Genomic DNA, 20,716 nt, shown 5'->3' with positions numbered 1-20,716 from the left:
GATATTCAGGTTTTACCAATATAAATAGATATAAAGTAGAAGAAGTGCTTGCCAGGAGAAAAATATGCCAATAATAGATTTATTATATATTGCCAATAATATATTTATATATATAAAAATATATAAACAATCTGTGGAATTTTCAAATTGTAGAATCTGAATTTAAAACTGCACAATCCCAGAATTGCAAAGGCTGGAAAAGCTTCATCATTCCCAGGTTGGTTCAAAATAATTAAAAAATAATTAAGAAGTAATTCTGCAGCCATTTAATTCACCAAGAAATCTCCCTATGTTTTTTGTAAAGGTAAATTTTGCCTGCAGCTTTTTATGGCAGGGAAAATCGTGAGTGCATTTATTTATTTAAATTTTAATTATTTAAATGAAATTATTTAATTATTTAAATTTTAATTCTTTTCATTTCAAGAAGCCCAGATCTCTTTACGTGCCATCAGGAGCTCTGTCCAAGCTGTTTTGGCATTTCCAGCCAAATAATTAAAAATCTGATAATAAAAAAAATATTTAATTTTAAAATTTTAGAAATTAAAAATTTAAAAAATTAAAAAATTAAAATTAAAAAATTTAAATATATATTTATATTATTTATATTTTTATATATTTATATTTCTATAGATTTATATATTTATTATATATTTGATATATCAGATACAGATTTTTCTCCTGTGCCTTTGCCTCCCCTCTGGTTTGAATTCCAGGGATTTCTACCTTTGGCTTTTTTGCTTCCCAGGATTTGTTCCATTCCCTCCTGCAGATTTTTGGGATAATGAAGTCACTTTTTTTCTCCTTCAGCCTTGAGATTTTCCTTGGCTCCACTCACAGGTGGAATTTAGGGATAGGGAATTTTTATTAATTTATTACATTTTTTTTTTAAATTTAAATAAAATTTAATTTATTAAAAATTGGGATTTTTTTTTCCTTTTTTACATTCAGGAGTTTTACTTTCAGGAGTTTCACGAATCTGAAATATCCAGGAGTTTATTGTGGGTGGAGAAACAGCTGAGTTTTTCCAGAAGATTCCACTCAGGGGTTAAAGAGGCTGCTCAGAGCAGGCAGGAGCTGTATTTTTACAGCTGGGGGTTGGAGTTTATTGAAATTAATTCAGAACCATTTCCATCCTCATCTAACGCTTCCTCCTTGCTTTTATTAGAGAAAAACCAATCTTTAATAATACAATTAAAAATTATTTCTTTGAAATAATATTTTAAAATAATTTAAAATATTATTAATATTTAATTAAAATTTTAATAGTAATTACTAAATTAAATTATTAATATTTAATTAAAAAAATTAAAATTAATTTTACATTTTGATAGCAATTCCTAAATTAATATTATCAATATTTAATTTTTTGAATTTTAAATTTAAATTTTAATAATAATTCCTAAATTAATTTTTAATAATTTTTATCACTGTTTTTTGGAATTGATTATGGAATTCCTTTTCCAATAAGAGAGAAATTTCCATTTGTGTTGTCCTCCACCTTTGAAGGAATTTGCTGCAGCTCTTCCTCTCTTCTGTCATAATGACTCTTAATTACTAAAAGATTGCTAATTAGTGTGTTTTTAATAACAAACAATTCGCTGTCACTGCCTGAAATTGCTGTTTATAAATGGATGTGGAGCTCCTTCCCGGCCTCTGCTCCCCAGAAACATCCAGGAATAATTCCTTGGATTCTCCAGGCACATCCCAGGGCTGATAAAACGGAGAAGTTCAAAAAACTTGGATTGGAATATTTTGATTTGAAGGCGGTTTTGGATGAAAAATGGGTGGAAAATGGATGAAAAAAGACATTTTTTGTGCTGGTGGATGGATGAGAAATGCTCAGTCTCGTCCATCGTTCTCAGTTGATTAAAATTAGAAATTAATGTTGATTTCTGCCTTCTTTTTACCCCTCAGACAAATCCCACCCTTCTAAAAATGGGGGAAAAAAGAATTCAGGTTCACCTGAATAATGAAATAATTCATAATTGAATCATGTCAACAATAAATAACTGAATAATCAGCGCCAGGCACAGTTTTTCCAGGGAATTTCTTATCCAGAGGCACCAACACTTAGATTGGATTTATTTTTAAGCTTAATGCCCAGTTTTCCTGGGGCATGGAGACAAGATTCAACTGCTGAGAGCGCTCTGACCTGTTGTGCTGAGGGTTGGAATTCCTCCAGCTGGGAATCCGAAGTTTGGGAATCTCTCCTGGGTTTGTGTGGAAAGCCAAGATTTCATCTCTGATAACTTTTTTATTTAAAAATGTGATGATTATTTTGGGAAAGAGCCGTAGAGGAAGATCCCTTTCCTATGGATAATCACCGGAGAGTGTGAGCAGCAGTCTCAGATATTTCAATTTTTTTATTTTTTTTATTTTTTGCTGGGAATACTCCTCGTTTCCAGGTGTTTCAGCACACAGAAATTTGGGATTTTCCTCCAGCAGCTGGAAGGGCGTCAAATCCTGGGATTGACCCAGCCGGGAAAACAACCCAGGTTTGGGAACACCGAAAACAGGGGAGGTGGGAAAACAGCCTGGCCTCTTTCCCAGCTCCCAGGGGGAACCGTGGAACTGCTGGGATGGCAGCAAATCCCCGAGGGATTTGGGATGGGATTTGGGATGGGATTTGGGATGGGATTCGGGATGGGAATGTCGGAGGGAGCCGGGATGAGGAATCCCCAAGCGGCGCCGTTGGTGGAAATGCCGGCTGTGTGCTCACATCTCCCTTCCTCACTCCTCCATCCCAAATCTCCCACCCGAGCTGAGCTGCATTCCTGGAGAGAATTTCTGGAGAGTTTCTCCCGACTTTTACAAATATTCCTCACCATCCTCATCCTCTTTGGGAATTTTGAGCGTTCCCTCAGTACCAGAGCGCACAAAACCAGCGCCTGTTTGGTGCTGGGAATTGTTGGAAATCCCAGTGCCAAAACCTCAACCTTTTCAGAGCTAAATAACATCAATTTCTTGTGCACTGCTGTGATGTTTGTGGGAATGAATATTCCCAGCACTGAACGCTTGGAATTGCGGGATTTCTCTGCAGTCAATCCTTGGGAATTGGGCATATCCTTTTATAGAAATAAAAGGGTTTTTTTTTCATTTCTATTTGATAGAAACAAAGCTGCAGTTCAGCTTTTCGTTGTTGTTCTGTTCCTTTATTTCCTGTCAGGACAGAGAAATCCCAATTTTTTTGGGGAATTCTGCTCAGCAGCCAGAGGTGGGGGCAGTTCTTTGCTCTTCAAGGTGGGCTTTGGACCAGGCAGGTTCCAGTGATCTTTCCTGCTTGACTGCTGCAGGCAACAGGAAAGAAAATCAACATTTCCAACATTTCCTGGAGCAAAACTCTGTGTGTCTTTGCCCTCCAGCTTTGCTGCTGCAGCTGAGCCAGCGAGGGGTTGGAATTGTGATGAGATGTGACAGTGAAATTGAGGTTTTTTCACACGTTTTGGTTGTTTCCCTGCCCATTCCAGGGTCAGGAGACCACGGATCAGAGCGTGGAGAGGGTTTGGATTTCTGCTGGTGGAGCTGGGTGGGATCCTCTGAAACGCTCCTGGGTTGGAGGAGGGGACGGGAATTTTGGTGTTGGTATCGTAGGAGATTTTCCCGTGGACAGCATCCCCTGGCAAAGGTGGGGATGCATCAAGGCTCTCTTTGTTGCGGATAAAAGTTTTATCTATAAATTATGGAAGGATAATAAAAGCCACATGGCTTTATTGCTGTTTTTAAGGAGGGTTCTGTCGGTGCCCTGAGCGCTGCAAACAAAATTGTTCCTGTCCTCCTGCGCGAGGAATGCGCCGGGGTGGGGAAGATGTGGGAATTTTGTTTGTTTTGGTCTCCGAGTCTGGCTCCAGCGCGGACCCTGCTTTGTGTGCGCTCATTCCAGCTCGCCTTCACCTTAAAAATGGAAATTCTCCAGCGTGGAGCAGGAGATTCTCACTGCCTCAGTTATTTCTCAGTCCTCTGCTGCTCGTTCCTTACAAAACAAGAGGAGAGTGAAGCTCTGAGAGGTTCTGGCTGTTGAGGAAGTGACTTTTAATGGTGATGGCACGAAACCCTTCAGCTGTCGAAGAAGTGTTTGGAAAGCATTATAAATAGTGTTTTTCCATGTTTCGAATCTATTTGTTTCACTTTCCTTTCAGCTGTCAACACTTCAGATTGGAGCTGAAATGCCTTATTCTTTTAAGACATCTTCATTTCTTACCAAGCAGCTCGTCTGTTCTCATTAGTGGATCTGTGACAGTCTCAGAGTTAAATGTGAGGAAGGTTCTTGGGCTATTCAGAGATTAATAAAAAAACAACTCCATGTATTTCCAAAGGGTTTGTGGAAGGCTCAGCCAGGTTCCCGAGCTGTGGTTCAGCAGAGCAGAAATCTTGTGGCAAATTTGACTTTGGTGTGGCTGCTGCAAACCTCATTAAAGACGTGAATCACCTCATTTAGGGCTTTTAAATATCTTGTAATTAGTGATCTTGCAGGTGCTGGAGCTCTGAGGAGACGATGGGAGTTTGGGGCTGGTTTTACTAAAGCCAGGGGTAGGGCCTTTCTAATCTGGGCACTTGAGGCTTGAGAATTAACCTGGAATAAAATCAGAGCGGTGTTTGAGACCGAATGCTTTGCAGGGTTGGAAGGAGCAGAGAGGATGGAGAGGGTTTGTGGTTAAAATCAGAGATTACAAATTCAGTGGCTGGGAAATTGCAGAACCCTCCCTCGTGTGCTGGATGAGCTGCTTTGCTCCCAGATAAATCCATCGAGTGTTGTGTGGAGTCGGATCTTCTGGGGTTGGCTACAAAATATTGAATTGTTTCACGCAGAGGATGCAGCCTGTCTCATCAGTGGGCTTTATCCATTGTGTTTCTTTATGATTCCTTGGGAATCCAGAATTCCACAGGGAATCACCATTCCACCTGGTGTCTCAGGCCTTCTGATGATGGACAAGCACTGAAATAAATTTTTCCATAAAAACCCGGCCCTGAAGTTGATTTTCTGGCTCCTGCCTGCCCAGTCGATGCCGACTGGTGGTTACTGGTTTCACTGGCTGGGGAGGTGTTGTTCTCCGCTCTGGAGAAGTCAAACAGGTGACAAGTTGTACCAGTCTGATTCATTAGATCCCATTGGGAGACACTAAACAGCTGCATTAATGAGGATGCTAATTAACAGGAGGCAGAGCCCAGAGCAGGATCCGCAGCTCTGACGGGAGGAGCGCGGAGACGGAACGGGAAGAAGTTTCCTTTAACCCAGGAGTGGTGCCACGGGGTCAGCTGGGATCATATTCCCTCTCCTTTTAATGCCATTGATCTCCTGGCTCTGAGCCTTTCATTTCTGCTGCAAACTGGGGGAGGCCCTTGGAAGTGCTCTTTGGAGTTCAGGGCTGGCACAGCTTGGATTTGTCAATGTGCAACTGCTTTTGCATCCAGCCAGAGCAATAACAAATTATTGACATCAGAGATTTTAGTGAGTGATTAAAAAAAAACCACCAAGTACAGTCACAACCAGGTTTTTGCCCACAGAATGGAAATGCCTTTAAAAGTCTCTCATTGCAGAGTGGAAAATAAACCCTGAGCATTTAAAAAATACGTGAGCGTTGCGAAAGGGGGCGCATAGCCTTTAAAATCCTCCTCCTTAACGGCCTTCAAGCCCTTCCTAGCTCGGGTGAGGGTGCTGGAAGTGCCCCTATTAATTCTTTGTTTCGTTTCTTTGAAGCAAATGGTTATGAGCCTTCGAGTTTCGGAGCTGCAGGTGCTGCTGGGCTACGCGGGGAGGAACAAGCACGGCCGCAAACACGAACTGCTGACCAAAGCCCTGCACTTGCTGAAGGCTGGCTGCAGCCCCGCCGTCCAGATGAAAATCAAAGAACTCTATAGGAGAAGGTTCCCCCAGAAAATCATGACCCCAGCAGACCTGTCCATCCCCAGCGTGCACTCCAGCTCCATGCAGGCCACGCTCTCGCCATCCACCATTCCACAGCTCGGCTACGACGGCCACCCCGCCACGTCCCCCTTGCTCCCCGTGTCGCTGCTGGGACCCAAACACGAACTGGAACTGCCCCACCTCACCTCGGCCCTGCACCCCGTGCACCCCGACATCAAACTGCAGAAACTCCCTTTCTACGACTTGTTGGATGAGCTGATCAAACCCACCAGCCTCGGTAAGAAAAACTGCTCGCGGCGTTTGGGGGACGCGCGGTCAAATTCGAGTTGGTTCAAATTCAAATGGTCAGATTCAGCTGCTGCTGCTGCAGCAAGTGGTTAACATCACAGCAGTCTTTAGAGAATTGCAGTTTTTGGTAAATTTTGGGACAGAAACTCCATTTCTATGACTCGTTAGATGACCTGATGAAACCCACCAGCCTTGGTAAGAAAAACTCGCGGTGCTTTGGGGGATTCGTGGTGAAATTCAAGTGGTCAAATTCAGCTGCTGCTGCTGCTGCAACAAGTGATTAATAGAGAATTGCAGTTTGGTAAATTTTGGGACAAAACTCCATTTCTGTGACTTGTTGGATGAGCTGATCAAACCCACCAGCCTTGGTAAGAAAAACTCGCGGTGCTTTGGGGGATTTGTGGTCAAATTCAAGTTGGTTCAAATTCAAATGGTCAGATTCAGCTGCTGCTGCTGCTGCAGTGTTTAGAGAATTGCAATTTGGTAAATTTTGGGACAAAACTCCACTTCTGTGACTTGTTGGATGAGCTGATCAAACCCACCAGCCTTGGTAAGAAAAACTCGCGGTGCTTTGGGGGATTTGTGGTGAAATTTGAGTTGGTTCAAATTCAAATGGTCAGATTCAGCTGCTGCTGCTGCTGCAGTGTTTAGAGAATTGCAGTTTGGTAAATTTTGGGACAGAAACTCCTTTTCTCTGACTTGTTAGATGAACTGATCAAATCCACCAGTCTCAGTAAGAAAAACTCGTGGTGTTTTGGGGGATTTGTGGTGAAATTTGAGTTGGTTCAAACTCAGATGGTCAAACTGAGCTGCTGCAGCAGCAGCAAGTGGTTAAATATTGCATCACAGCAGTGTTTAGAGAATTGCTATTTTTGGTAACTTTTGGAACAGATTGTTCTGCATGGAGAGACATCTTACCTAACACTCATTAGTTGCTTTAGCTGAGCCTCTAAATATGATTTAAACATCCGTTATTTTTAAAGGAAGGGGGGGCTTTGAAAAGAAACAAATCCATTAAAAAAAGGAAAAACAACCCCCAAACTATTCTGCTTTCAGGAATTCTTATAAACCACAGAGCTTCATTATGAAAAAAAACCAACCCCAAACTAAACAAAACTACCCCCCAAATCCATCAAGCTTCTAAAATCTTCTCATCTGTGCTGGGAAGGGGTGCCAGGCTGGAAATTTGCTGGCTCCGTTGCAGTCTGAATGTCTGAATTTAGGGAAGTTGTGGTTCTTTTGCTGTTGTTGATGTTTTTCTGGCAGCTGATTTTGGTATGAAGGTCTAAATCACTGCTGGAGCTGCTGAGAGGAATCTGCTGCTCCCAGAGTATTATTTTATATATTGATAGATATATATTAAAAAAAATACATCTATAATTATAAATATATATATAAAAATTATATATATGATATAAGAAATATAATATATATTATATTATATTATATTATATTATATTATATTATATTATATTATATTATATTTATTATTATATAATATATTATATATAAAATATATTATATAATAATATAATATTATACATTATAATATATTATGTTATGTTATACTGTATTATTATATTATATTATATTTTAATATAGTATATTATGGTATATTATATTACAGTATATTATAGTATAATATATAATAAATTATACAATATAATATAATTATGCAATTTAATATATTGTGGTATATATTATATAAATATAAATTTATTATATTATATTATATTAATATTTTATTATATTATAATATTTTATTATTTTATAATATATAATACATATATGTTATTATGATGTATTATATATACTACATTAATATAATATATACTACAATATAATATATTAATGTAGTATAATATATGTATTATATATTTTATTATATGATATATATATACTATATATATATAATATATATATTATATAACATTCTGGTGGAATATATATTTTTATATACATATATATAATATTATATATCATATTATGATATTATATATATATGATTGTTTTTTCTTGCACGGAGCACTTAACATCAGCCTTCACTTCTAATACCCCTTAATATTCCCTAAAAAAAGCCCCATTCCTGGTGATTTCTGTGGCTTGGAACCTTGAAACCAGCAAAGATTCCTGGCTGGTGGGAGGAGCGGATTTGTGAGAGGAGATTTGGGGAGAGAAGGGTGGGTGAGTGAGAAAAGAAACAAAACCCCAAAGCTTTGCAGAAGAAATCCCGAGTAAACAAATCTGAGCAGCGACAGGCTGGGGGGCTGGGGCTGTCTGTGCCCTTCTGCCTCCCTTATTGGTGTTTATTTTGCTTTAGTTGTTGTAAAAAGCAGAGATTTCGGTCATTTAATCTTCTTTATAGGTGTTTTCCCACCTGATGTGGGAGTGCTCAGGTTGTTTGTGTCTTCTGAAGGCTCTACCACACTTATTTTTATGGTTTTTTCTTTAGTTATTGTAAAAACCAGAGAGATTTTGGTCATTTAATCTTCTTTTTCAAGTGTTTTCCCACCTGATATGTGAGTGCTGAGGTTATCTGTGCATTCTGAAGGATCTACCACACTTATCTATATATTTTTTTGATTTATCTGCTGTAATTTAAGAAAAACCCCAGATTTTGGTAATTTAATCCTCTGTTTCAGGTGTTTTCTTACCTGATGTGGGAGTGCTCAGGTTGTCTGTGAGTTCTGAAACATCTGCCACACTTATTTATATTTTTTTTTTGCTTTACCTGCTATAATTTAGGAAAAAACCAGATATTTTGGTCATGTAATCCTCTTTTTCAAGGGTTTTCCCACCTGATATGTGAGTGCTGAGGTTATCTGTGCATTCTGAAGGATCTACCACACTTATTTGTGTATTTTTTTGCTTTACCTGCTGTAATTTAGGAAAAAACCAGAGAGATTTTGGTCATTTAATCTTCTTTTTAGGTATTTTCCCACCTGATATGTGAGTGCTGAGGTTATCTGTGCATTCTGAAGGATCTACCACACTTATTTGCATTTTCTTTTTGGTTTATCTGCTGTAATTGAGGGAAAAGCCGAGACATTTTGGTAATTTAATCTTGTGGTTCAGGTACTCTTTGCAGAGATGCCCTGTATCTATTTAGCTTTAATCTCAGCCCTAATTGATTAATAACCATTCCAGGCAGTGCTGGTGCTGGGAGCTAATGAGGTGCTCAGTATGTGTCTCATCACTTTTCCATCAGAAACCCTTCCAAATCAGGCTCTAATTTCCAGGAGACAGCTCAGGAATGATGCTGGGCATTTATTTATCGATTCCTGGATGTGGGAAGAGCTCACAGACTGGCCCCAAACGCGGGATTTTCCCCCTTTCTGGTGTTTCAGGGTAAGGAAATGTCAGTGAAATTCCAAGCAGATACCTTTGGAAGCAATCCCTGTCCTTCCTGTTAACTTCAGGAATGTTCCAGGCTTTTGGAATTCTGTTGGTTTGAGGCCATCCTATTAAAAAAAAAAACCTTTGAGTTGAGCATTTGGGGGAGCAGATCATAAAATTCTTGAATGGTTTGGCTTGGAAAGGACCTTAAAAAAGCACCTTCCACCATCCCAGGCTGCTCCTTGGACACTTCCAGGGATGCAGAGGCAGCCACAGCTTTTCTGGGAATTCCATCCCAGCCCCTCCCTGCCTTCTTCAGGCTCGGATTCATTTTCTCCATTTATTCACTTCCCCAGAACTTGGACTACAAAAGCTGAAATGATTTGAAGAAGATTTACCCCAGATGGTTTTGGGCACCGGTGTGGGTTTCCTCCAGTGTCCCCTGTGTGGGTTCCCTGGTTTGTTTTCTGCTGGCAGATATTCCTGCAGTCACTCAGAATTTGGGATTTAGCCAGCGTTTCAGCATCTCCTGCTTTGCTTTTTCCCATCAGATTACTCATGGGATAGGGATAAAGAACTTTGGAATTGTCTCCGTTTCCCTCCCCCTCAAGGATGAACTGGTGACCCGATGTGGGCTTTGGAATAATTACAGAACCTACTGGAAGATGAAAAATAAATCAAAATATATGAGAGAAAATTTGTATAATTCCCATTTCACATCCTCCTGAAATGCCATAAAACTGGGCAAACCACATCCTGGAGTGGTGGGATCAGTCCTGCTTGCTCCCTGGTCCAGGTGGCACAGCTGGGAAGGTTTGCTGGAATTTTCTGTCCCTTTCAGAAGAGCTGGCTGATTGAAGAAGCAATAATTTGAGAAAAGCCTCAGGGCAGGGAGTTGCCCAGCAGGGCATTCTGTACCCAAATATTTCGTGTGGGTGGGTGAAACACAGCTAATGTGAGGAACAGATAAGGAAATTAAATCTGCTCACTCTTATTTGTAAAGGAACAAAAGGAGGAAATAGAAAATCTTGTTTAAAAAGAGGAAATAGAAAATCTTCTGTCTAAAAGGAGGGAATAGAAAATCTTGTATTTAAAAGGAGGAAATAGAAAATCTTGTATTTAAAAGAGGGAATAGAAAATCTTGTATTTAAAAAGAGGGAATAGAAAATCTTGTATTTAAAAGGAGGAAATAGAAAATCTTGTATTTTAAAGGAAGAAATAGAAAATCTTGTATTTAAAAGGAGGAAGGAGAAAATATTGTATTTAAAAGGAGGGAATAGAAAATCTTCTGTTTAAAAGGAGGAAATAGAAAATCTTGTATTTAAAAGGAGGAAATAGAAAATCTCGTATTTAAAAGGAGGAAATAGAAAATCTTGTATTTAAGCACAGCCTGGGATTCAGAGGGATAGGCTGGATTCATGGAATGCAGGGATTTCTCCATCTCTCCCCTCCTCACCAGCACCTTTTGGTGGCCAAATCCCAGAATCCCTGAGGCTGGAAAAGTCCTCCAAGATGATGGAATCCAACCTTTGATGAGCACCTTGTCACCAAGCCCAGGCCCTCCTCGGACACTGCTGATGTGAGACAAAGAGCTTTTTGTTCCTCTGCAGCCGAGCTCTTGAATTTGATCCACGTTTTTATTAGCGACCCTCGCTGCCAAGAGCGGAAAGCATCGGGATGGGATGGCTTTGTGTGTCCCAGGCAGCCAGGAAAGCTCCTCCTTCTGGGAATCTGTCTCTTTTACACCATTCAAAGTCATTTTTATTTATTTATTTTTATTTTTTTTTTTTAAAAAAGGCCTTTTTTTTGGTGTTTTTGTCCACTCCTCCAGCTTCGATGGAATGTGTGCAAGTCTCTTTATTCCCCTGCTTCTCTCCTGTTTCTCTCATAGGATCCAAAGAGGAGAATTGAGGTTGTTTATCAAGTGAAGCTGCAGCTCTCACTTAATTCCCCCATTTCCAGCCCCCAGAGCGCAGACTTTGCTAATTGGTTGGTTTTTAAGCACATTTTTCTAAAAGTAACTCCTAACACAAAAGATAAGATCTCTTTTGTGTGCTGAAATGTGTTTATTGTGATTAAGGAGGCCCGGAATTTGCCAGATGATTATGGAAGGGACATCAGACAGTTAAGCAACATCTTAAAAAAAAATGCCTTTTGTTACAGCAAATATTCCTAATTGCTTGAGTTGTGTAGTTGTTCCAAAATACATTTTAACTGGCTTAGGGGTCATTACTTACCTGGAAGGGAAATGAAGCTTTTTAAATTTTGATTTTTATTTTTTTATCCCCCCAATTGAAAGGATTAAAGAGGCTGGGAGCTCTCCTCCTCCTTCTCCTGTTTCAAATCAGTCCAAATGGCACAAGGATCATCCTCCCGCAGTTTATTTGCTGTGCTTCAGCTCCAACACAGCAGTGAAAAGTTGGATCTGAGCCAGGGAAATTAGAATTGTTTTTACCTGCAGCCTCCTGGAAGGAAGAGGCACAGATCAGTCATTATCCCTCAGAGCCGGCAGAATTCCATCAGAGCTTCCAGAGCCTCTGCTGAGGAGCTCTGGATGGAGGTTGCAGTTTAATTCCTTCATTTCTGCACTCCAGGATTTCTCCAAGCAGCAGTATTTCCTCCTCAGGGGTTGAGTCCTTACTTCCAGTCCTTACCCAGAATTTGTGCTGTTCATGAGCTTCCCATGAATTATCCATGAATTTCCCTTTGGCCGTGAGCAATCCCGTGCCCTGGATGTGGAACCAGACCTTAAAACAACCCTAAAATCTGCAGCCCTAAAATCTGCAACCCTAAAATCTGCAGCTCTAAAATCTGCAGCCCTAAAATCTGCAGCCCTAAAATCTGCAGCTCTAAAATCTGCAGCCCCAAAATCTGCAGCCCCAAAATCTGCAGCCCTAAAATCTGCAGCCCTAAAATCTGCAGCCCCAAAATCTGCAGCCCCAAAATCTGCAGCCCCAAAATCTGCAGCCCTAAAATCTGCAACCCTAAAATCTGCAACATTAAAATCTGCAGCCCCAAAATCTGCAGCCCCAAAATCTGCAACCCTAAAATCTGCAACCCTAAAATCTGCAACCCTAAAATCTGCAACTCTAAAATCTGCAACTCTAAAATCTGCAACCCTGAAATCTTCAGCCCTGAAATCTGCAGCCCTAAAATCTGCAACATTAAAATCTGCAGCCCTAAAATCTGCAACCCTAAAATCTGCAACCCTAAAATCTGCAACCCTGAAATCTGCAGCCCTAAAATCTGCAGCCCTAAAATCTGCAACTCTAAAATCTGCAGCTCTAAAATCCACAGCCCTGAAATCTTGAGGGTTCCTGTAGTTCAAGGCCATTAAAGAACGAATTCAGAGCAGGACAAAGCTGGGTTGGAAAGCACAAAAGTTTTGTTTGGCAGGAATTTCTCCTTTTTCCTCTCTCGGTGATCCGATCTCGCGCTCGGCGCAATCGCCGGCACGGTTTATACGAAAGTCACGCTTTTTCTGTCTTCTGTGTTTGTTGTTTTTCTTTTCCAAATGTGCTTTGTGAGAGGAAGTTCAACAAAACACGAAATTCTCAACTCAGCTTGGAGTTCTCGCGACTTCCGGCCCTGCAGCTTTTAATTGTGCGAGGATGGGGTGAAATGTTAGCTCTGAGCTGGAATTGCAGCGCTCTTGGGGTGCATTTTTCGGGATTTGAGGGTGCTGGGCCTCAAGTTGAGCTTGCCATGGTCAAGAGTGGGGTTTTTTTTGGGAGAGTTTTTAACTGGGAAGCTCCTAAAAATCCGGATTTAGTCGGGTGTTCTTCAGCTGATTGCTCGATCTGCTCATGCATAAAGCTGAGGTCACCGAGATTCCAGGACATGGATATCCCAGGATTCCAGGATGTGGATGTACAGAGATTCCAGGGCATGGATGAACTGAGATTCCAGGACATGGATGTATGGAGATTCCAGGCCCTGACAAAGATTCCAGGCCTTGATAGGACATGGATGAACAAGATTCCAGGACTTGGATGATCCATCATCCATCCATCATCCATCCATCATCCATCCATCCATCCATCCATCCATCATCCATCATCCATCATCCATCATCCATCCATCCATCATCCATCCATCATCCATCATCCATCATCCATCCATCCATCATCCATCCATCATCCATCCATCATCCATCCATCATCCATCCATCATCCATCCATCCATCCATCATCCATCATCCATCCATCATCCATCCATCATCCATCCATCATCCATCCATCCATCATCCATCCATCATCCATCCATCATCCATCCATCATCCATCCATCATCCATCATCCATCCATCCATCATCCATCCATCATCCATCCATCATCCATCCATCATCCATCCATCCATCCATCATCCATCATCCATCCATCCATCATCCATCATCCATCCATCCATCCATCCATCCATCCATCCATCCATCCATCCCTCATCCATCCATCCATCCATCCATCCATCCATCCATCCATGGCTTTGGGAGAGTGAATTTGGCCATGGAACGTTGACATGGAAGTGTCTCCTGATCTTCCTGCAGGCTTTCAGAAATGCTAATTCCGATTTAAGGAATAATCAAACATAAATGTCTGTCCAATTGCACAGAATTTCCAGCTGATCTCTTCTGTTTATTCAACATATCAGAAGGAATTCTAAAATCCATAATATTTATGGATTAATTGTAGCCCTTGGAGTGTTTCCAGGCTATTTTCATATATATATTTAGGCACAATTTCAAATAAGCTCCTTCACGTCTCTTTACTCCCTTCCTTTCCCACCCCCAGGGTGGCTCTGCCTGTTCCGCCTGAGGATTAACCGGGATTTGAACAGAATGTAAAAATGATTGCAAGGGATAAATGGAGCAGATTTTCACCTGTTGGAAGGCGGAGAGCGTGCTTCCCCTTCCTCAGGCTGCTTGTGTGACCTGTGGAGCTCATCAAGGATCGGGGTGTGCCTTAAAACGTTTCTCCTCAAGTAGATTTGGAGCGTTTGGAAAGGTCCAGGGTTGTGATAAATAAATAATATTTAAATATGTGATGTGAAACTAAAGCAGAATGGCCGAGGTGGGACAAAACACAGCGGGAATTTGGGATTTCTCTTGGAATTTCAGATCTCCCGAATCCTTGTGTTGAGGGGTGGCAGATACTGGATTTTGGGGTGCAGAGCTCTGCTTTGCCGTGGGCTGGCAGGGATTTAGGGATGTCTGAAGTCACCCCTCTGAATTTTAACATTTTCGAAGCTCAGGTGGTTTTTGTTCCTTCATCTGAGCCCGGTGTTGGTCCAGCTGGGGTGGGATTTTCAGCAGGACATTGGGTTGAAGGTGAATCCGGTGTTTAAAGGAGAAGTGAGGCATCTCACCTGTCCGGGGAGGAAGAATGAGAATTGGGGAATGTCCTCAGCTGGGAAGGGTTATCCAGTCCAACTCCTGGCCCAGCACAGACACCCCAAAATCCCACCCTGAAAGCATTGTCCAAATATTCCTGGAGTTCCGGCAGCCTTGGGAATGTGCGGATTCCTTGGGGAGATGTCCCCATACCCCGTCACCCTCTGGGGGAAAATCCTTCTCCTGATTTCCATCCCAAACACCCAGGGGCAGCTTCCCTCCGTCCCTGGTCCTTCCTGGGGAATTCCCAGATGGATATTCCACATTCCTGGTGAAGATTTTGGCAACTGGATCTCCTCCAGACCGTGAGGTTAATGAACAACCTCTCGTTTTCCTTACAGCACGTAGCAGAAATTCCCTCTGCTCCTCATCCTTAAAACTGTTCTTGCCTTTGGAAATAAAACACAATTATTAGGATTGGAAATAAATCTATTTATTGGGAATGATTTGATGAGAGCTGAGGTCATTCTCGTGTAATGTGTAGATTGGGTTTTACTCCAAGCCTCTCTTTAATAAATTATATATATGTGTATGCATGTATATAAATGAAAGTATTATTATGTATTATCATATATAGTATTATATAATAAATTATATATATTTATTTGATAAATCAAATATATAATATATTTAATATATAACATATGTAAATACTATATATACTAAATATACTATATATGCTATATAGTGTGTATATATATACTATATATAGTACAGAATATATTATTTTATATATAAATTATATATTTTTATATATAATTATATATTTATATATATTTAAATTTATATATAATTATATATTCTAATTTATATATTTTTATTTATATATATTTATATATTTCTATAAATATGTAATAGAATTAATATATTTAGCCATAAATCTAAATCTATATAATTTACATATATAAAATATAAATATCTATATTTATAAATATATAGTGCATTTACTAAATATATAAATATATATAATTTACATATATAAAATATAAATATATTTATAAATATATAGTACATATAATAGATATATAAATATATATAATTTACACATACAAAGTATAAATATATATTTATAAATATGTAGTACATTTAATAGATATATAAATGTATACAATTTACACATATAAAATATAAATATATATTTATAAATATATAATACATTTACTAGATATATAAATATATATAATTTACATATATGAAACATAAATATATATATTTATAAATATACAATCCATTTAATATATGAATCCATTCCCTTGGGTATTTAATAAATTATGATGAGAAGACACCCCTCCATTTATTTGTGCTTTAGGAAGCATCACCACCTCAACTCCACGATACCAAAAAATTCATGAAAATTTGAATTTGTCTGAATGGAAATTCAGTTTATTTCTCAGACAGGAGGAGGTATTTTGCTGCAGAAAGATCGTGTGGTTATTTTTAGCCCTGGGTACTGCTGAGGTGGAACAGAATATTTTTAGAGCTGTAGAAAATGCAGCCACTCAAGCTGGGTTCTTCTTTCTCACTTGGGTGCTGGAGGGGCTTTCCAAAATAAAGAGCAGAATTAGTAGAAAATGGCTTTTCTGGATAATTTTTAATTATTAAATAGGTGATCTGTTAATTGTGTGGAGATATATATTTATATATACATATATATATATATACACATTGTGTGTATATTTATATTTTTATTATTATTTTTTATATTTATATCTATATATTTATAGTTATATTTAGTTATATATTTCTATTTATTTCTATTTATTTCTGTAGTTATATTTATATTTTATTTGTATTTATCATATTTACATTTTATTTATATTTATATTATATTTGTATAATGTGGAAATTGTGTAAATTAATAATTAATAATTAAATAAATAAAATAATGTAGCAAACGTGGAAGCAGATTTTCATTGTTAATTGTTTAAAAATTGTTAATTTTTCATTGTTAATTGTCTAAAAATCGTTAATTTTTCATTGTTAATTGTCTACGTCGCGTTTCCTGCGGTTGGCGCTGGCGGGGAGGAAACTGATGTGAAACATTTCAAAATTGAAAGTTATTTATAAAATTTTATCTTTTCTCAAAGATCCCCAACAGCAGCTTCGTGTTCCTCGTTCCCACTCATCCCCAGCAGCAAAAAATGGGATAAACGGGAGGATTTTGGAGCGGGAATGATAAAAAAGTGGAGTTTTTATTGTGATTATTGTTTTTATTGTTATTGCTGTGATATTTACATTTGATGGGTTCCAACCCAGCACACAAAATTCCCGTTCTCAGCCCAAAATCCTCGCTCAGCCCAGGGAGGAGTCAAAAAGTGCATTTGTAATAAAGCAAAAAATGGGGAAATTTACCCGGGATGTTGGTTTGGAACGTGGGAGATTATGAAGAATAATGAGATTGAAATGGAACTTATGAGCAGCTTGTCATTCAATTTATATTTATATCTATATCTATATCTATATCTATATTATACGTAATTATAGATATAATCATATATATAATTATATCTATAATTATAAATATAATTATAAATATAATTATAGATATTTATTATTTTAGATATACTTTTCGTATATAATTATTAATGATACAATTAGTTATATATAGTTATTAATAATTATTCTAATAATTTTAAATTTTATTATTTTTATTATATATTATAAGTTATGATTATATTTTATGCACTATGTAATAGATAATTATATATAATGCATTTTATATTTATAAATAATTGCAGAATATATATTATATATTATAATAGATATTATATAATTAAATTAATTTGTATTATAATATATAATATATACATATGTATAATGTGTGTGATATATGTATAATAGTATATAATAATATATTTTAAATATAATATTATATTAATATTTTATAATATTATAATATAATTTTAATGTATAATATATAATACAATAATATAGAATAAATATAATACTATATAATATATATTATATTTTAATATATAGTAATAGAAATATATTTTATAATATATTATATCTATAATATATCATAAATCATTATTAATAATTATTTGAAATTTTAAAAATGAATATATATTATATAATACCTAATATATATTACATATTATTATTATTATTATTATTATTATTATTATTAATAATAATAATAATAATAATAATAATAATAATAATAATAATAATTTTAAACAATGATTAAAACCTGGATTGATTTCTCTCCCTGTGTTTTTTGGTTCTCTCTTCCAGCCTCGGATAACAGCCAGAGATTTCGGGAAACCTGCTTCGCCTTCGCGCTGACGCCGCAGCAAGTGCAGCAGATCAGCAGCTCCATGTGAGTGAAATCCCAGTTTTTCACCCCAGAATCTGCTCCTGTCCCCGCCCTCACCCGGGGAATTCCTCTGGGTGGGTGCAGAGGGTGGGACCCCCGCTCTGAGTTTTTTTGGGGTGAAATCCGGGGTTTTTTGCGTCGCTCAGCGCCGGTTTGTTTGGGGATTTATTGGGAAGTTGGGATTTTGTGGTGAGGCGTTGGGGGTTTTTTTTATGGTGTAAAATAAATTGAGCAAAGGGTGAAAAACCTACAAAAAAACTCCAAGGAAAACACCCCAAAAAGACATAAAAAACTGAAGAATAAAACCTAAAAAATAAAAGACAAAAAAACCAAAAAACTAAAGAAAAAACTCCAAAAACCATAAAAAAACCCCAAGGATAAAAAACCCTAAAATACCCAATCAAAAATCCACAAAAAAAGCAAAAAAAACCCAAAGAAAAATCCCTAAAAAAAACCCCCAAAACCCGAAAAACAACCAAAAAAAACCCCCAAAAAATCAAAATAACAAAATAAAGAAAAAAAGCCCCAAATCCCCAGAAACCAAACAAAAAACCACCAAAACAAAAAGCAAAGTCTGGTGTACATTATCTATTCCCAAAAGTCCAAATTTTACTCCTTTTTTTTTGTGTAAAAAAGAAGTTTTCTAGAAATTGAAATTCTATAAATTGAACTTCCAGCAAACTTTCAAAAAATCTGTATCACAATATCAATATTACTGTTAAATAATGTTAAATATTCAAATTATTATAGTAAAGATGAAAAAAAAAATTAAATTTATTTATGAAATAAACATTAAAGAATCTTGTAATAATCAGGATATTTAAATTAATTTTCTCTTTTTTTTCCAGGGATATTTCTGGGACCAAATGTGACTTCACAGTACAGGTCCAGCTAAGGTGAGGATTTTATTGCCTGGTGGATTTTGGGATTTATCAGCCAGATCCTGCTCAGCAGGATGGGAATTCCTGGATTTTCTTGTGAATGAATCCTTTAACTCCACCTTGGTCATTCTGTGTGGCTGGAGCTGGGAAATCCATGGGCAGGGAGGGTTGGTTTTCCTAGCAGGGAGTCCTTGGGCATTCCAAGATTCCTCAGGCACTTTGGGAATCACCAAATCTGGTTAATTTGTGGGTTTTTAATCATAAAATGTGAGGTTTTAATCATAAGTTGATTAAATTCTCTGTCTCAGCCAGGGTGGACCAAGGAAAATGAGGATTTTGATTACCCAGCCCCTGCTGGAACATGGACAGGGATGGGAGATTTTATTGCCTGGTGGATTTTGGGATTTATCAGCCAGATCCTGCCCAGCAGGATGGGAGTTCCTGGATTTTCTTATCAGTGAATCCTCCTTCCTGTAACTCCACCTTGGTCATTCCATGTGGCTGGAGCTGGGAAATCCATGGGCAGGGAGGGTTGGTTTTCCTAGCAGGGGTTCCTTGGGCATTCCAAGATTCCTCAGGCACTTTGGGAATCACCAAATCTGGTTAATTTGTGGGTTTTTAATCATAAATTATGAGTTTTTCATCATAAATTGATTTAATTCTGGGTTTTAGCCTGGATGGATTGAGGATGAGGAGGGAAAATGTGGATTTTGATTATCCAGCCCCAGCTGGATCATGGACAGGGACGATCCTGGAAGGAATCCAGGGGAGCTGAGAGCTTTTCCCACTCCTTGGAACGCTCTTTATCCACGGGCTGGGCTGGGAGCGGGAAGGGTTTGTCCTGCAGCAAATAAAAAACCTCCTCTTTGAACTTGAGATAAATAAATCCCACATCAGAGCCCTGAGGATTCCCGAAACTGCGGCTGGGACAGCGGAAAACGAGAGGCTGGAAGGAAGAAATCGGGATTGGGATGAGTCAGGCTGAGGAATTCCGGGAATCTGAGGAGAAAGCTCCAGCCTGCTTGAGCCACTGTGATTTCGGGGGAATTTTCCTGTTTTAGTGACATCATCAGAGGGTTGTGCTGAGCAGGATCAATCACCGTGGAAAAACAGTGGGAAAAACCCCAATTCCTTCTGGGAATTTAGGAGATGGGGATAGGAAGAGATTGAAACAGCTGGAAAAGTGAAAGTTGATGGCAGCTCTTTGTTTTTTAGGTTTTGTTTATCAGAAACCAGTTGTCCACAAGAAGATCACTTCCCACCCAATCTGTGCGTGAAAGTCAACGGGAAACCGTGCAGCCTCCCGGTAAATCCCTTTTTTAATAAGATTTAATTAACCTTTTTTTAAAAATTTTTATACTTTTAATTAACTCATCTTTTAATAACACCTTTTGGGGTGCTTTATTAGGAGTTTTCTACCCGAAAAAAACATCTCAATCTTTGTTTTTATCTTTTGGAAAGAAAAGATCGAGTGGTTTGTTTTAGCTGGTAGATCCAGAAGTTAACATGGAAGATAAAGTTTAATATATAAATTTTTATGAAGTTAAATATGTGAATTTTTCAAGTTCACATTCTATTCTATTCTATTCTATTCTATTCTATTCTATTCTATTCTATTCTATTCTATTCTATTCTATTCTATTC

General features: G+C 38.0%; 1 protein-coding gene across 2 annotated transcripts in view; it reads left to right on the top strand.

The window, feature by feature from the left end:
• The window catches only part of PIAS1 (protein inhibitor of activated STAT 1), a 47,844-nt gene that overhangs the window by 17,230 nt on the left and 9,898 nt on the right, over positions 1-20,716 (top strand). For both annotated transcript variants that reach the window (XM_086848708.1, XM_086848707.1), the window contains exons 2-5: positions 5,696-6,140; positions 18,110-18,194; positions 19,040-19,087; positions 20,288-20,378. In XM_086848708.1, coding sequence (XP_086704834.1) covers positions 5,696-6,140; positions 18,110-18,194; positions 19,040-19,087; positions 20,288-20,378 — 669 coding nt within the window. The remainder of the gene's footprint in view (positions 1-5,695; positions 6,141-18,109; positions 18,195-19,039; positions 19,088-20,287; positions 20,379-20,716) is intronic.

Source organism: Cyanistes caeruleus, chromosome 13, assembly GCF_971803275.1.
Source record: "Cyanistes caeruleus chromosome 13, bCyaCae1.hap1.1, whole genome shotgun sequence".
NCBI classification, from domain to species: domain Eukaryota; kingdom Metazoa; phylum Chordata; class Aves; order Passeriformes; family Paridae; genus Cyanistes; species Cyanistes caeruleus.
Note: the sequence above shows the minus strand (reverse complement) of the source record. Positions and strands in the feature narration are given on the sequence as shown.